Raw genomic sequence first — 15733 nt, forward strand, 5'->3', positions numbered from 1 at the left:
ATACCTAGCATTCATACCTAGACAGGAGCTTAAATATGTGTTTTGTGTTTCTTTTAATCTAGTCTTTGAAAAAAAAAAAAAGATTTCTGGAGCAAGTAAAAATAGACTTTACTTATCACAAAGAGAAATACTACAAAAATGAATTAATCAGTCAAAAATTTGCTGAATTGTTTGTGTTCACTATTTGTGCATTAAAACACTCACTTTGGCTTCTTCTTTGTGACTTCACCGGTGCTCTTGTTTAAGACGCTAATCAGTCGTTTAATAACGGCAGGTTCACTGACAGTCTGGTAGTGTAACAGCACCTAAAACAAAAAACTGTCACATCAAACAACGCTTTACTGTACATCTGTGGCCTTTTACTCTGACGGTCACATCTCATCATATTATTATGGCCAGCACTTCTGCCTGGACCTTCCAGCGTCTCCAGCGGCTTCCTCTAAGTCCTACCACTCTGATCAGGGTGTTCCCTAACTTACTAAGGCAAAAAGGTCACAGGAGCCAGTTCAAGTTTCTCTTTACCACCTTACTGTGTGAACCTACAGGACTGTGAAGAGAACTGAACAGGACCAGAGACAGTGTCCGGGAGAAGAGATGCTCAACAGAGGCGAACTGCTCCGTCATACCGATGAGGGAAGGGGGATCATGTCCTAGTCAGCAGTCCTTACTGTATTCATTGTTGGATAATGAGAATAAAAGATTATGTGGGAGTGTAGACAGGCTTTGAAGTCAGGCCTGACTCGATACTTTCTAGGTGTATGATTTGGGGCAAGTCCTTTAAAAGCCCTTTACCCCCAACACCTCCAGCCTCAGGTTCGTTACCACTGAGGAAATTCAGATGAAGTTATTTTGAAGTGGTGCCTAGCACATGGTAAATATTCGGTTAACTGATGACCTTGGATATTTGCTATTACTGTTCATGCTTTATATATAAGGAAGTTTAAAATCAAAAAAGGCTAAGTAACTTTATGTGGCCATGGTGATATGTTTCAGAGGTGAATTTGATGCTGAGGTCAACTGGAGTCAGAGTCAGACTGGCTATCCTCATTCAAATAATAAATGCTTAGTGTGCCACATGTCTATGTTAGGGGATAGTGGGAAGACCAAATACTAAGGAAGTGGCAAAACCAAAGTTTAACTGGTTTGAAATACCATTTTATGCTGTTTGCTTGAAGAAGCACTGACACTTCTACTATGAAACTTCCTGGATGAAACAACTTGCACATTCAGAAAATAGAAATACAAGGGGGACTTGTGAACGCATAATCCTGAACTCTGTAACTTTCTAAAACCTGAGTCTTTCAATCAGCACTTGGTTAATTCTGTCGACTTCTCTCTCCAGAACAATGCTGTCCTCAGTCCAGGACCATCCTCTGTCACCCAAGTTAAAATGCAGGCTTCTTCCTGGTCTCTCTGCCACCACTCTTGCCCCCTGTCACCCATTCTTCATATGTCTAGTAGACTGATTTTCCAAAAGACAAATTTAATGGCACATCCTTGCTTTTTAAAACCACAGAAACTTTAATTCCACAACAAGGCACCAAGGCTCTTGGTCAACCTGACCGTCACTTACTTCTCCAGCCTCATCTCTCTCCACCTTCTCTCGCGTTCTCTGCTCCAGACACATAGAGCTTCCACTCCCTACATGAACCAAGTCCTTTCCAATCTTTAGGTTGTTACATATTATCATGCTTCTGGCCAGAACACATCAGCTTCATCTGGCTAAATTTACTCATCCTACTCTACCTCTCTTAGAGTAAAGCATCACTTCTTGCAAGGAGCCTGAACCCCTAGTCCGAGCTAGATCCTTCCTCTCTGTTCCATAATCCCATGACATAACATCTCACCTGTATTGTAACTGCTGTCTTAAGTGTCTGTCATCTCAGGTAAATATAAACTCTGTGAGACTAAGAACTATGTACACCAGTGCCAGATATTTAATCACTACTCCGTAAACATTTGTGAAATAAATAAAAGAATGAAGGAATAAGAACACCTAAAACACATGGAGGAAATCAGTCATGTGGTGTCCCTTTGTTTTTTTTAAGGCACAACTGAACCTCCATTACTCTGCAAAGGCAAATGAGTTTTGGGGTGTTTTTGTTTTGTGTTGTTTTTGTGTTGTTTTTATAAATGGCATTTGACCATTATAAACTGGAAACATTCCAGAAAAATTTAACAACCAACTCTTAGGGGAAAAAACCTTCCATAATGCATGATAAAGTCATATTTGTGCCCAATGGATTCAGGGGTCAAATAGCACCAATGTATAACATCAGTGTAGGTCTACATATCTAATAAATAGTCCTTTTGCAACAAACAGGTAAACAAGCAGAAGCCCCTTACCTGGCTTGGGTGTGACTATGACATTGGTACTGGTCTCCATCCATGGCTTGCCAAATTTGAAAGAATGGAGGCACATGAACCTAGTTAAGCTTCTTCTAACCTATTTGTGAGCTATGTGTGGGTTCCATGCAATGAAGCGGATGAAGAATGGGTTGTGGCGGTACAGTGTAAGTTTTATTTGTTTTTTATCACCACACCATCTCACAAGTAGTAGCTCAAAAACAAAAAACAAAACAAAAACCAAAACCCTTGTGGAACACAGGTGAAAAAAAACTACATACAAGTAAGTGGATGGAAAGTAATTATATATTATCTTAACATTATATAAACAAAGTCATCTAGAATTCAAAGCAGTCTGCAGCCTAATGTAAAAGGAAAAGAAAGGACTGGGTGTCAAAGTAGAAAGTACTGAGTCTGAGTCCTGCCTTAATCACTTCTTATCCAGACAGTCACCACCCCCTGAGTCTCAGATTCCTTCTCCGTAAGTGCAGACAACACTAACACAAGTGCATAATCTTATCTGCAACTGCAAAATCCAAAAGATTGAAAACCTAAGTTTTTCCTAATTCTGCTATAAACCATTTAAGTAGTAAAACAGCACCTGAAGTAAGGCAATTTATGGTTCTTATTTTTTTCACTTAGCATTAATATTAATTAGCTGTGGTACAGAATGATTACTATGCTTGATTACAGGGTGTTGCCCCATTCTCTCTTAGGGGTTTTACATAACCTACATGCATCACATCACCTTTCTATTATCTGAATATTTCTGTATTCTGAAACACACTAGCTTGAAGAGTTTCATATAAGGGTTGGGACTCTACTTCATGTGCAGCTGTGAAAATAAAATTATAAACTATAATGAGCTATATAATCTGTTAGGTGGCAAAATAAGCCAAATTCTTATTTTCCTTACACCTCCAGGTAACCTATATTATAAAATTATCAATGCATATATGGTCAATTAGTTTGCAACAAGGATGCCAAGCCCACTCAATAGAGAAAGGACAGTCTTTATAACAAATGGTGCGGAGAAAACTGGATATCCACATGCAAAAGAATGAAGATGAAGCCTTGCTTTACCCACATACAAAAAATTAATTCAAAATGGATCAAAGACCTGAACAAAAGAACTAAAACTATGAAACTCATAGAAGAAAACAGAGGGGGAAGTTTCCTTGATGTTGAATCTGGCAATGATTTCTTATATGTGACACCAAAAGTAAAGGCAATGAAAGAAAAAGATAAAGGGGACCTCAGCAAAATTAAAAACTTTTGTACATCAAACAGCACTATTAAAAGATCAAGAAGACAACCAATGAAGAATGAAGAAAATATCTGCAAATCACGTATCCGACAAGGGATTAATACCCGAAATACATAAAGAAGTGAAAAGATGCTCCCCAGCACTAGACATTAGGGGAAGTGCAAATCAAAAGCACAATGAGATACCACTTCCCACCCATCAGAGTTTGCCTCTTATAAACCAACAAACAACAAAAATCACCCCCCCCCCCAACACACACACACAGTAACAAGTGTCGATGAGGAAGTGGAGAAATGAGAACGCTGTGCACTGCTGGCAGGAGCATAAACTGGTACAGCTACTGTGCGAAACAGTTTAGTGTTGCCACAAAAAGTTAAACACAGAATGACCGCGTGATCCAACAATTCCACTTGTAGGTATACACCCAAAAGAATTGAAAGCAGGGGCTCAAGCAGATACTTGTATGACAATGTTCGACGGCCAAAGACGGAAACAATCCAATGTCCATCCACAGATGAACGGATACACCACAGGTGGCGTATACACACAAAGGAATAGCATCCAACCTTAAAGAGAAATGAAATTCTGACACCGGCTACAACACTGATGAACTCTGACAACATCACGCTATGCTGAGTGAAGTAAGTCAGACACAAAAGGACAAAATTGTGTGATTCCACTTACAGGAGGCACCTGGAATACGCAAACTCATAGAGAAAACAGAATAGCTGTTATGGGGAAAAGGGGAAGGGATAATAGGGAGTTATTATTTAATGGGTACAGAGCCTCAGTAGGGGATGAGGATAAAAGTTCTGGAGACGGGTGGTGTTGATGGCTGCACTCAATGCCACTGAACTGGACACTTAAAAATCATGAAACTAGAAAATTTTATGTTACGAAATATTTTGCCACAATAAAAAAGTGTGAATTTAGTTAAAGTCTAACCCATTCTTCTATTTTTTCTTCTTAAATCGAGTTTACCATATAAACCAAGAGAAACAAATATACTTCTGAGTGTTAAGAAACTAGTCCCTAAATAGTAAATTTTACTTGCTTGGGAAGCCTTTTCTTGGTTTAAAGACAAAACAAACAAACAAAAACTGGTTTCTTCCCACAAGAAGTAGATTAAATGACAAAACACAACTGTTTCTTTCTGAAACAAATTTCATCCGGGTACTCGTGAATTAACGTACGCGGGTGGAATCCCATAAAGCAGCACTGACAAACTTTCAATTCATCCGTATTTTTAAGAAACTACAGTAGACAGGAAGACAGTATTACTATTGAAACTAACTGCTGACCTCTTGACCTCTCTGCCTCTCCAATGGCAAAAGATTATTGCTGCATGAGTAAAAACACACAGTAACCAACCTCTCCAGCTTCTCCCCATTGGACGTACTGCTTTCTAAGAACGAGGGCCAGTCACTCATAGCAAATTAGCTGTAGTTTCTTGCCTATCAAACATGCATTCTAAATATTTAAAAATTAAATATTTTCAACTATAACCATTTGTTGGGGAGAGAAACTTTTACTCCTTTTTTAGGATATGGGAGAAAAGGAATATGGATTATAAAAACTAAAATATTTCAACAGTATCTTACAATTTTTATCTGATCAAATTTACACAGAAATAATTACAAAGGATTATAATCAAAGCACATGGTTATCTCAAATAAAGATGTATAAGTATAACATGAATTTAAATGCGTTAAATAAATTTATTCCCAACCTCTAGACATTATTACTAAATTAAGTTTAAAGGTCAATTACTATTATTGTCTTATTTTTACTGCAGTAATGCATCAAATGGTAAAAATCGATCTGTTTGGATTTTCAAAGGAAGTCATTTAATTCCACAGAGAATCATTTCTTTTGTCATGTAAATCTGTACTATATAGGCTGATGAAGAAAAGAAAAGCCTAATGTGAAAAACATCATCTGTTAAGTGGCAAAAACAAAGTATCAAACTATAAACAGAGTATGGCTCCCAAACATCTGAAAAAAAAATTACACATAAGAGAAGGAACTCATGCAATTCACAAGTAGTAGGTCTTCTGGCTAAGTAACATTATAGTATAAAATCCCCCTCCTTCCCATAATGTGTATGTTCAGATGATGCTGGGAAATGATAACCTACCAAACTAACCTCACAGTTTGCAGGGTCTGAACATGTTGCTTCAGCCCAATTAAAGTTAATTCTATGACAAGCATCCCTAGAATATACTCATAAATACTGAACATGAACACATAAAAAAAAAATCACTAAAATGTAAAGTGTAGAGATAGTTATGTGTTATGTAATTACAGAATATTCTTATCTTTTATTTGTGTGTTTTCCCAAGTTTTATATAATAATGTATTATTTTTATGATAGGAAAACACTATAAATAAGCATATCAAAGCAAGAACAGAAAGACACAATCTGAGATTAGTCAGATAAGCTCTAGAACACAGTAAAAAATATATACCATTTGCCCTAGATGAATTTGACTATTATCAGTTTGTATCCTACTGATTATTTCTTCGTAATACCTCTTTGAAAAAATCCCCAGGCTCAAGAACCAAAATAAAAAAATAAAAAATGACTTTCAAAGTCTAATGTCATGTTTTTCTGGATTAGAGTATTAAGATGTTAGTTGAAAATAATTATAGCATTCTCACTTGTAAACTAAGTTACTACTTTTTAGGATGCAGTTACTTTGAGGTTTACTTTGAAGTGACAATAACAAACATTTCGAAACTTACAGGAAATCCTTTAGTGATTGGAATTTCAATATTAAAGATGAGGATTCGAGCTCTGAAACGAGTGCAAGCTTTAATGGGTTCTTTGGGGCCACAAAATACGCAGCCAACACTGTAATAAAACAAAACAAGAGCGAGAGAGAGACTGTAACTGGAGGAAAGATAAATATACATCCAATAGCAATACCTCTAAAACCATTTACAAAGTAAAACAATCAAGTAAATTGGGGACTTTTCCTAAATACTCCCTTTTGGGTTAAAGCATAGCTTTATACCATTATTAACCTTACACCATTTTTACACATTATAGCTTTCATTCAAAGGACATGTCAAGTACATGTGCTGACATATATTAATTTCAGTTTTAAGTATGTTGTGCTCATCATTCTTATGCTTCTACAAGTGACTACTTTTGGCCAAATAAAATTCAAAATTAATACTCATTCTTTCAGTTTCGTGAGCGAATAGCAAAATCTATGTTTTGAGGTCCTATATCCAAAACAATGGTCGCTTAAACTGATTTTCTCACTCACTTGATCTTGATGATATCCATCCCCACCAACGTAAGACTAACATGATCACCTGCTGCAGCCCAGTCGACGGGTTCATCGTGCAGAGTGATTCCTGGAAATGAGTAAGAACCAAAGCATACAGTGAAACACCTCAATATCAAACCATAACAACCAAGACAGCTTGGCTGACTTATGCCTCCTCAGTCACTACTCATCATTTTCAATATGAATGGATTGAGAATGAGAAGTGTAACTGTGAGCGTTGAGGAAAACACACTTCCTCTAGACTTGACTCTTCTAGAACACCACCCTAAACATAAAGTGACTCCTATTTGTCCAAAAAAAGGCCGATTTTGACTTAATTAATCAAAACTTTAAAACTCACTTATTACAACCGGTATATTCATTAAACACACCCCATTCAAATAGTTCACTTACATTAACAGCTGCATGCAGAATAATGCAGTTCAAATACTTGATAACATAAAGTATGGAACTAAGGAAGGTGTCCACTAGTATTTTATTCTCTTGAACTTTGCCTTTAATTAGACAACTACCTAAACAGTCACCTTAACTCTCTGAGTAACGCTTACAGCATCAGTGCTCAGTCAGATGGTGCTCTTCACATGCTCCTTCACTACCCCTGGCTCAAAAGAAATGCTTCCCAGAGAGAGAGAGATGAACCGTGATAACTGATTACATGAAGAGTGTAGGAAATTTAATTTAAAAACGGTCCCAGATGTTGCTATATACCTTCAATACCTAGGGAGAATCCTGGAGAACAATTACAAAGGGCATTACTCAGCTACCTTATTCAAAAGCTTTTCAAAGGTATCTCATATTTTCTGATTCGAAGGGGCAATGAATGGGGTAAGTTCCTTTCCACTAGAATTTGAACCTTTTGATGAAGACAGTATACAGGCCAACCCCTGTGAAAGAGTTCTGGATTGACATGTTTTTAGTAAATTATAACTCATTCATATGTTTCTCAAAATACTCTAATTTCCCATGCAGCATACTCTTAAGAACTCTTAAGCAAGTTTCTTTTAGACTTTTTACGAGTTCAAGGAGAACTTTAAGAACTCTGAGACAACCTATGGTTTTATTTACAATTTTATGTATGTACACAACCGCATTAAACCGAGAGGGGCTGTAACTGTCACCAAGGCACCAGAGAGGCTCTTGACTCCAAAAAATGTTAACAATTACGGTATTAAGAAATGTTTGTTAAATTTTCAACTAATTAAATTTAGTTTTAAAATGTAAACTTAAAGTGACCATATCTCATTTTTGTTCTGAAATGTGGAACTGAAGACAGGGCTAGCTACTTACATACAACAGAGATTGCTTTTAGCTTAAGATTCTGAAGAGCTTTCATACTAGAAGTTCAATTAACAACAGAAAATTTTTTAGAGGCAATCTATCATCTGATTTTTTTCCCTCCAAACATGTTACACTGTCCTATGTATGATATTGGTCTTCTTAAGGACCTTCTTCATTGGACAGACATCACACAAAGAAGTTCTTTTGTAACAATCCATGAACCTGATATGTTAACAAAATGAAAACTCAATTTAGAATTTCCATTTGTTGGTAGCAGATTTAGTCACTTCTCTCTTTTAGGATACTACTGGTTAGCGACCGAATTGTTGAGATAGAAGGGTACACTGAATAATGAAGAAATCAAGCAAACGCAAGAGTTAGACATTGAGGACTAAGAACCTCCCAGGCGGGTTACAAGAGTGGCCGTTAAGGAGTGGGGTATGATCTTCAGGTGCTTCTCATACAGCTTCCCCTTACGATTAAAGATAAATGGTTAGAGTTTTTCTGGTGGGGAAGGGACAGGAAGGACAGAGGAAAAGAATGTGGTACTTCCACAGGTAAATTATGATTCTGAAGGTCACAAAAGAGCCAATCTGTAAGGTCCATGATAATTTTAGGATCATGGTTTTAATTCAGGTCTACTGATTATTTTAAAAATTCCTATTCTCAAAAAAGCTCGTTAACATACAAATAAATTAGTATTTCAAAAGCGCTGGAGCTCTTGATCACTTTAAAAAACAAAAGCAGAGGGGCGCCTGGGTGGCACAGCGGTTAAGCGTCTGCCTTCGGCTCAGGGCGTGATCCCGGCGTTATGGGATCGAGCCCCACATCAGGCTCCTCTGCTATGAGCCTGCTTCTTCCTCTCCCGCTCCCCCTGCTTGTGTTCCCTCTCTCGCTGGCTGTCTCTCTCTCTCTAATAAATAAATAAAATCTTTAAAAAAAAAAATAAATAAAAAAAAATAAAAAATAAAAAAATAAAAAACAAAAGCAGAGATCTGAACTTGCAAAGGTTAGGTCAATGGAAAATGATTCTTTTATAAAAAGCATGCATTACTGGGGCGCCTGGGTGCCTCAGTCAGCTGAGCACCCGACTCTTGGTTTCGGCTCAGGTCATCATCTCACGGTTGTGAGATCAAGCCTTGCGTGGGGCTCCGCACTCAGTGAGGAGTCCGCTTGAGATTCTCTCTCCCTCTGCCCCTCCCTCTGCTCATGCTCTTGCACTCTCTCCCTCTCTCTCTAAAATAAATAAATCTTTAATAAAAAAAAAAGTATGCATTACTTTTTATGGAAACAGAAACAGAATTTCCATGACCACTAGGCTGGCAGAAATAAAAAAGTAAAATGGAAGTAACTTTGGCTTTCATTCCCTTATTCATCATTAAGTTTAAACTCTTGTTACCTAAACAGATATTCATTAATTTCTTATAATCTTTAAGAAATCAGCTTTTAAAGTAAGCAAATTAATTCAAACAAAATGTACATCCAAATTTATAAACCAGTCAGGTGCAACTCTGGATATAAACTATAAATAAGAGTAACAGAGAAGGGGCACCTCGGTGGCTCAGTCGGTTAAGCACCCGACTCTTGGTTTCAGCTCAGGTCATGATCTCAATGTCGTGAGATCGAGACCTGCACTGGGCTCCATGCTCAGTGGGAGTCAGCTTGGAATTCTCTTTCCCTCTCCCTCTGCCCCCTCACTCATTCTCTCTCTCTCAAAATAAATAAATAAATCTTTAAAAAAAGAGTTACAGAGGAAAAGTATTGAAATCTAAAAATTTTTAACATTTTCAGTATACTTTAGCTTAAATTGTTATAAATTATTTACTCTGTAGTATAAAACAGATCATCAGTTTTATTTTGAAGTTGGAGGCTTACCTGGAAGCTAGACTAAGATACTTTTAAGCAGAATTCGGAAAGAATAACACATACACTAGTTAAGGACAAAGGATTCGAAGATAGAAATAGTTATCGGTCATTATGAAAGGCCATATATTACAGGTGGGAAAGCAGTTATTGCAGCACGTTAGCTCAATTTCTCTTTTCAACATTTGGATTCTCTGCATTTGCATCTTATTTTCTTAGCTCTTTGTGCAAAAAAACTTTTTTGGTGGAAACATGATCAAAGCTGTTAACTTATAGTAATTCTGAAATACACATTTCAAAACAACGCAGTACAGCAAGCAGTCTGCTTTGTTATTGACTGTTTAGTGCCAGGATGGGGTTAGATTTAATTTCTGCTACTGAATACTATTTTAAATGTATCTGTCAGGTGTCTATACATCTGGTTAAATCCTAACCAGGCTTTTAGAATCAGTGTCAGAAAAAAAAAAAAGAAGAAATGCTACCACAGTTAGAATGTTCTATGTACATTTATATACACATAGTCACAACAGAAAAAATCGTTTAATGTTTTCACATTTTTATCTTCAACAGTTAGTATCACTTTGACAGTCAGTTACAATTTCACTAAGAGGTTATTTACTCAGGAGTTAATAACTAAACTACTTTTAAAAATCTGCTGTCTCAACTTAAAGATTTTTAGCAAAAGAATCTTGCAGAGGAATACCTTTTGCAGTACAAGTTTCATTAGGAGGCATTGCTAGTAGTCGGTCACCAGTCTGGATATAACCAGCTTCAATTTTACCAGTTACACAAAATCCAGATCCTTGATCTGCAAAACATGCCCAAGTCTTACAATTCATACAGCACTGTTACCTGATGACTGCTGCCATCAGCTACAGCTGGCTCCCTAGGAGTTACACACAACTAGTAATGCAATGCACATTAAGCAGTGATCATTTCAGAATTTTTAACATATCTACTAAATATAGCATACCACATTCTACTCTAGACCTTCCTAAAAATAAAAATATTCATGTTATAAAAAGTGAGATTCATTCCTTTTTCAAATATTTACTGAGTGCTTACTAAGTACCAAGTCATGTGCTAACCTCTAAGGATAAAAAGATGAAAATATAAGCCCCTACCCATAAAGGGGTTTACTCCAGTGAAGAGAATGACAGAAACAATGACACTATCCAGAGACAAATATTATTTAGAATGTACAGTGAAAATAGAAAAAGGTACACCAAAGAATCCATGATGAGGGGGAATGACTGCACTGTAGCTGGACACTCGGAAGGAGAATGAACAGGAGTTTCCCAGGTACTTGTGTATATGGGTAGGGGGAGAAGAAAAACACTGCTGACCAGGATAGTGTTTGTGCAAAGGCACAGAGTCATAACTGCATGTGGGATGTGCTAAGTCCCACGTGTCATTTATATGACATGTTTATGGGACCACACGGAGTAAGGAGGAAAAAGCCAAGACATGAAGCAACAGGGATAGGCAAGGGACAAATGATAGAGGGGCCTCATAAATCATGCTCAGGGCTTGAATTTCATCTTCAGTTAAAGACTAGAAAGCCAGTAAATAGTGAACAGAGAAGTGACATGGTATTTCTGTGTCAGAGAGGAGGGGAGGTTGACTGAAATGCACACACTGCAGACAGGAAGTAAACTCAAGAATTTGGGAATAAAGTAGATATTTGGGTGACAAGGTAGATGGCGGACAATGGCAAAAAGGGAGAAGTCTAAGATGATGGTGCATTAAATGTGAGACAGGAAATTAAGGAAGATCTGTTTTAGCTTGGCGAATGTGAAGTGTCTACAAGACATGCAGGTGGGAGAAGATGTATTCCAGGGGGCACCAATCACACCAGATCCCATGAGAATGGGACCCCGGGAGCACACTCGCTGTGGAGACACCCAGCAGCAGTTAGCACATGTATCTGGAGAGCGAGAACAGGCCTGAGCTGGAGATAGGGATTTGGGAGCATCGAGACCCAGGAGGTGGATGAGCCACGGATGTCTGTCTGAAAATAGCATGTAGACCGAGCAAAAGACCGAAGCAACAGAACACCAGCGAGGAGTCAGAAAAAGAGGAGCCCGCAAAGAAGATACAGAGAAGTCAGAGAAATAGGAGAGCAGGAGAAAGTGGGTCACAGAAACCAAGGGAGAAAAGTTTCAAAACGGATATGGCTACCAGTCTCAGAAGTGATGCCAAATTCTGGTAAGGTAGAGGCAAGAGCTGGAAATGTGTACTGACTTCGGCAACCAAAGGCTCATTTGGTAACCTCAGTGGGAACTGCTGACGGGGAGGAGTGTAAGCAGAAGCCAGGGAGCAGCCCAAGGAGAGAGAGAACAGAAGGCGAAAAAGCAGACTCAGCAAATACTGTTAATCAAAATATTTTTATATTTTGTATTTTAAGTAGATAACAGGCATTTTAAAAAGCATTACCATATTTCTTCTACTACTAGAATTGGGAAGCTAATAATAATGATTCATTTCAAGTTCATTGAATGATTTTTTAAGAAGCACCTTCATTCATCCATTTATTAAACATTTATTAAGCATGTACTATGTGCCAGGCACTGAGCTAGGTCTTGCAGATTAAGACACAGAAAAGACAGTACTCACCCTTAAGGACTTCACAATCTAAGTTAAACAAAGGGCACAGAAACAATTATGATACCGCACAAACAATGCGATGACAGAGGATACACAGAACACAGAGGGTACCGTAGGGTCCATGCATGGGTGAGCCCATCTGTTACCAATTTATTGCTGCTCAGTCCTGAATCCACTCTGCACTGCCTGCTTGGTGATAATGGAAATTTGGGAGACCACTGCCATCTACACTGTACTGATTATTCCAACATATATGTTATACCCTTTTATTTATTAAGATCTCTATTCCACTTCCATTTTATAGTTTTCTAAATAGGGTCTAGTACACATTAAATTGGATATACCCTTAGGGACTTAATACAACACCTTCTTCAGCACGGCCTTCTAAGTTTCTCTTTCTTTGTGTCTCTTCCTCAGCCCTCCAGTACCAGATAGAGTTTCCTTTCCTCTTATAGTCACTCTTTTTATCATATTAATATTTTTTTATATTAAACTTAGCTTTTTAGCAAGGTATGGTATCCATCTCCTGTTTGGACCCAGACTGCTACAGATGGGTAGGCGATGGGCAAGTGAAGAAAAAGAAGAGCAGAACATCGGGTAGCCAGAGTGGCAACAAGACTCCATGTGCTTAAGAAATGGCTAACAATCCAGTTTGGCTGAAGGATACAGAAACTAAAGAGATCCAAAGAGAGGAAAAAACACAGGAGGCTAGGAAGGAAAGGATAAGGTGTGCCACACCTGGAGGATGAGGATGAGCTGGGGAAATGACGTAAACTGAAGCAAACTGAAGAGTTTTCTGGGCAGGGGAACTAAAGAACTAGAACTATGCACTTGGAGATTAATTTGGCAACGATCCTTACACTGGCACAGAGAAGGGAGAATACCAAGACAGTATAATAATTTTGTCTAAGAAAAGAGGTCAGGAGAAAATGAAAAGCAGGGGCCAGACTGAAGCAGCACTGTAGAGGGAGTACTTACCTTTGAAAACATCAGACACACATAATCTAAAAGGCTTATCAATAGATCTCTGAGGAGGCTTGAAGGAGTCTGAAAAAAAATCGCAAAACAAAACAAGGTTTAATTTAAAAATAAGTTTTGACTCAGGTCCAATTGGCCCATTATAGTCCCAACTCTCCTAGAAAATAATTTTCTCTTATAATTACTAATGGCAAATTGACTCTCATTCTTATAACACTTGGTAAAATGTTTCCATACACGTTATCTCATTTAAGGTCAACAATAGTTTGTGGGTTAGGTAGGATAGGCACGAGCCTCATTAACTAAGTAAAGAAAACTGAGTATTAGTTAAATACTGCAGGTGATTTCAAAACTACTACACTAGCTCTTCTGACTACAAATCCTATGCTTTTTCACATACGTCACTGTCTCCCATCAAGAACTCTAAATAACAACATCAAGCTTTTAGTGCATCAAAATTAGTATGGCAGGGGCGCCTGGGTGGCTCAGTCGTTAAGCGTCTGCCTTCGGCTCGGGACGTGATCCCAGGGTCCTGGGATCGAGCCCCACATCGGGCTCCCTGATCCATTAGGAGCCTGCTTCTTCCTCTCCCACTCCCCCTGCTTGTGTTCCCTCTCTCGCTGGCTGTCTCTCTGTCAAATAAATAAAATCTTAAAAAAAAAAAATTCGTATGGCAGTATACTTACCAATTTGTTCTAATAAACACAGTCCTTTATACCATTTTGTGAGTTCACTTGATTGAGATCTTGTGATTAGATTTTCACCGCTGAGACCACTTGTAGGGATAAAAGCTACATCACTTTCCTATTAAAAAGGATTGAATATATGAAACTTAATACAACACTGCTTTCAAAAAGTTAAAAGGCTCACTATTACCATGCTGCACCAAGTTTGCAAATTCAACAATGTACTTTTTAAAAAGTAGTAGAAATCATTGAACCAACAGTTTTCAACTATTTTGAGTTTGTGGGAAACTTGCAAATTTGTTCCAAAACACTCAGGCATTTTTACCTGGTAACACAGGGATATTTTATTCACATTTTGCTATAGAAATTCCTCTTCACTAGTTTCCACTGTAGTGGAAATGTAGTTTTCATTCCTCTGTGACCTCCCTAAACCTATCCACCTAATTAATAGCTGCAGAAAAGTCTTTTATTTATTTTAAATCCAAGCCAATTTATAAAATGTGCAATTTTCTATGGTGAAGTAACCCAAAGAACATAAGATATACATGATACCAGGCAGAAATAAAAATAAACAAAATTAAACATACTTAACAAGAACACCAAAGCATTAGGTTCTTCTCCCATATCAGTAAGACAAGACTAAAGGTAACTAAATGAATTTAAAATTATCTTACCTTAAAACCTGCTTGTTTAAGAAAGTGCCCAAGCTTTCCGGTAATCTCTTGAAACCTTTCTTGTTGCCAATTAACCTGATAAAGATTCAATTTTTAAAACTATGCTTCAGACCATGCTATATATAAAATTTAAATTTCTGCAATAAAATATAAAAAAATCAAGACTATAAAATATAAATATAAAACCTATTAAATATGAGATCTATTAAAATTTGAACTCAGAATATGAGATCTTACTATTGATATGATCTAAAAATAACTTTTCCTACAACAGAAAACCTAGAAACAAACTCCAATACATACAGAACTTTTTATATATGCTGTAAGTGATTTCAAATTTAAGGAGACAGAGTGAGTAATTTCTTAAACTGTGCTCGGACCAACTACTGAAGTAAAGTAAAATTACTGATACACCTCCCCAAGCCAAATAGACTAAAAATGTATATGTGATATGAACTCTGCATGCTGTAGTATTTAGGGGTAAGTGTAACAATGTGTAACTTACTTGGAAATTCTTGTCAAAATAAGATGAATTAATGGATGGACACAGGGTAGACAGACAAAGCTGTGATCAAGTACGTAGAAGAATCTTAAGCAGTGGGTATTATACGGTATTTACTGTAAAATTCTTTCTACTATTCTTTTCTTTTTTATATTCTCTGTATTTGAAATTTTTCATACTAAAATACTAGGGAAAAATAAAAGGTATGTGTAATAATGATACTGTAAAAGAAC

General features: G+C 37.3%; 1 protein-coding gene across 2 annotated transcripts in view; it reads right to left on the bottom strand.

The window, feature by feature from the left end:
• Nucleotides 1–15733, bottom strand: part of HBS1L (HBS1 like translational GTPase) — an 81783-nt gene that overhangs the window by 4401 nt on the left and 61649 nt on the right. For both annotated transcript variants that reach the window (XM_040627816.1, XM_008691067.2), the window contains 7 exons: nt 14999–15073; nt 14325–14442; nt 13639–13707; nt 10757–10861; nt 6889–6979; nt 6359–6467; nt 205–305 (listed from right to left, as the gene is read on the bottom strand). In XM_040627816.1, coding sequence (XP_040483750.1) covers nt 205–305; nt 6359–6467; nt 6889–6979; nt 10757–10861; nt 13639–13707; nt 14325–14442; nt 14999–15073 — 668 coding nt within the window. The remainder of the gene's footprint in view (nt 1–204; nt 306–6358; nt 6468–6888; nt 6980–10756; nt 10862–13638; nt 13708–14324; nt 14443–14998; nt 15074–15733) is intronic.

This window comes from Ursus maritimus, unplaced genomic scaffold (genome assembly GCF_017311325.1).
Source record: "Ursus maritimus isolate PB19 unplaced genomic scaffold, ASM1731132v1 scaffold_13, whole genome shotgun sequence".
In the NCBI taxonomy this organism is placed as follows: domain Eukaryota; kingdom Metazoa; phylum Chordata; class Mammalia; order Carnivora; family Ursidae; genus Ursus; species Ursus maritimus.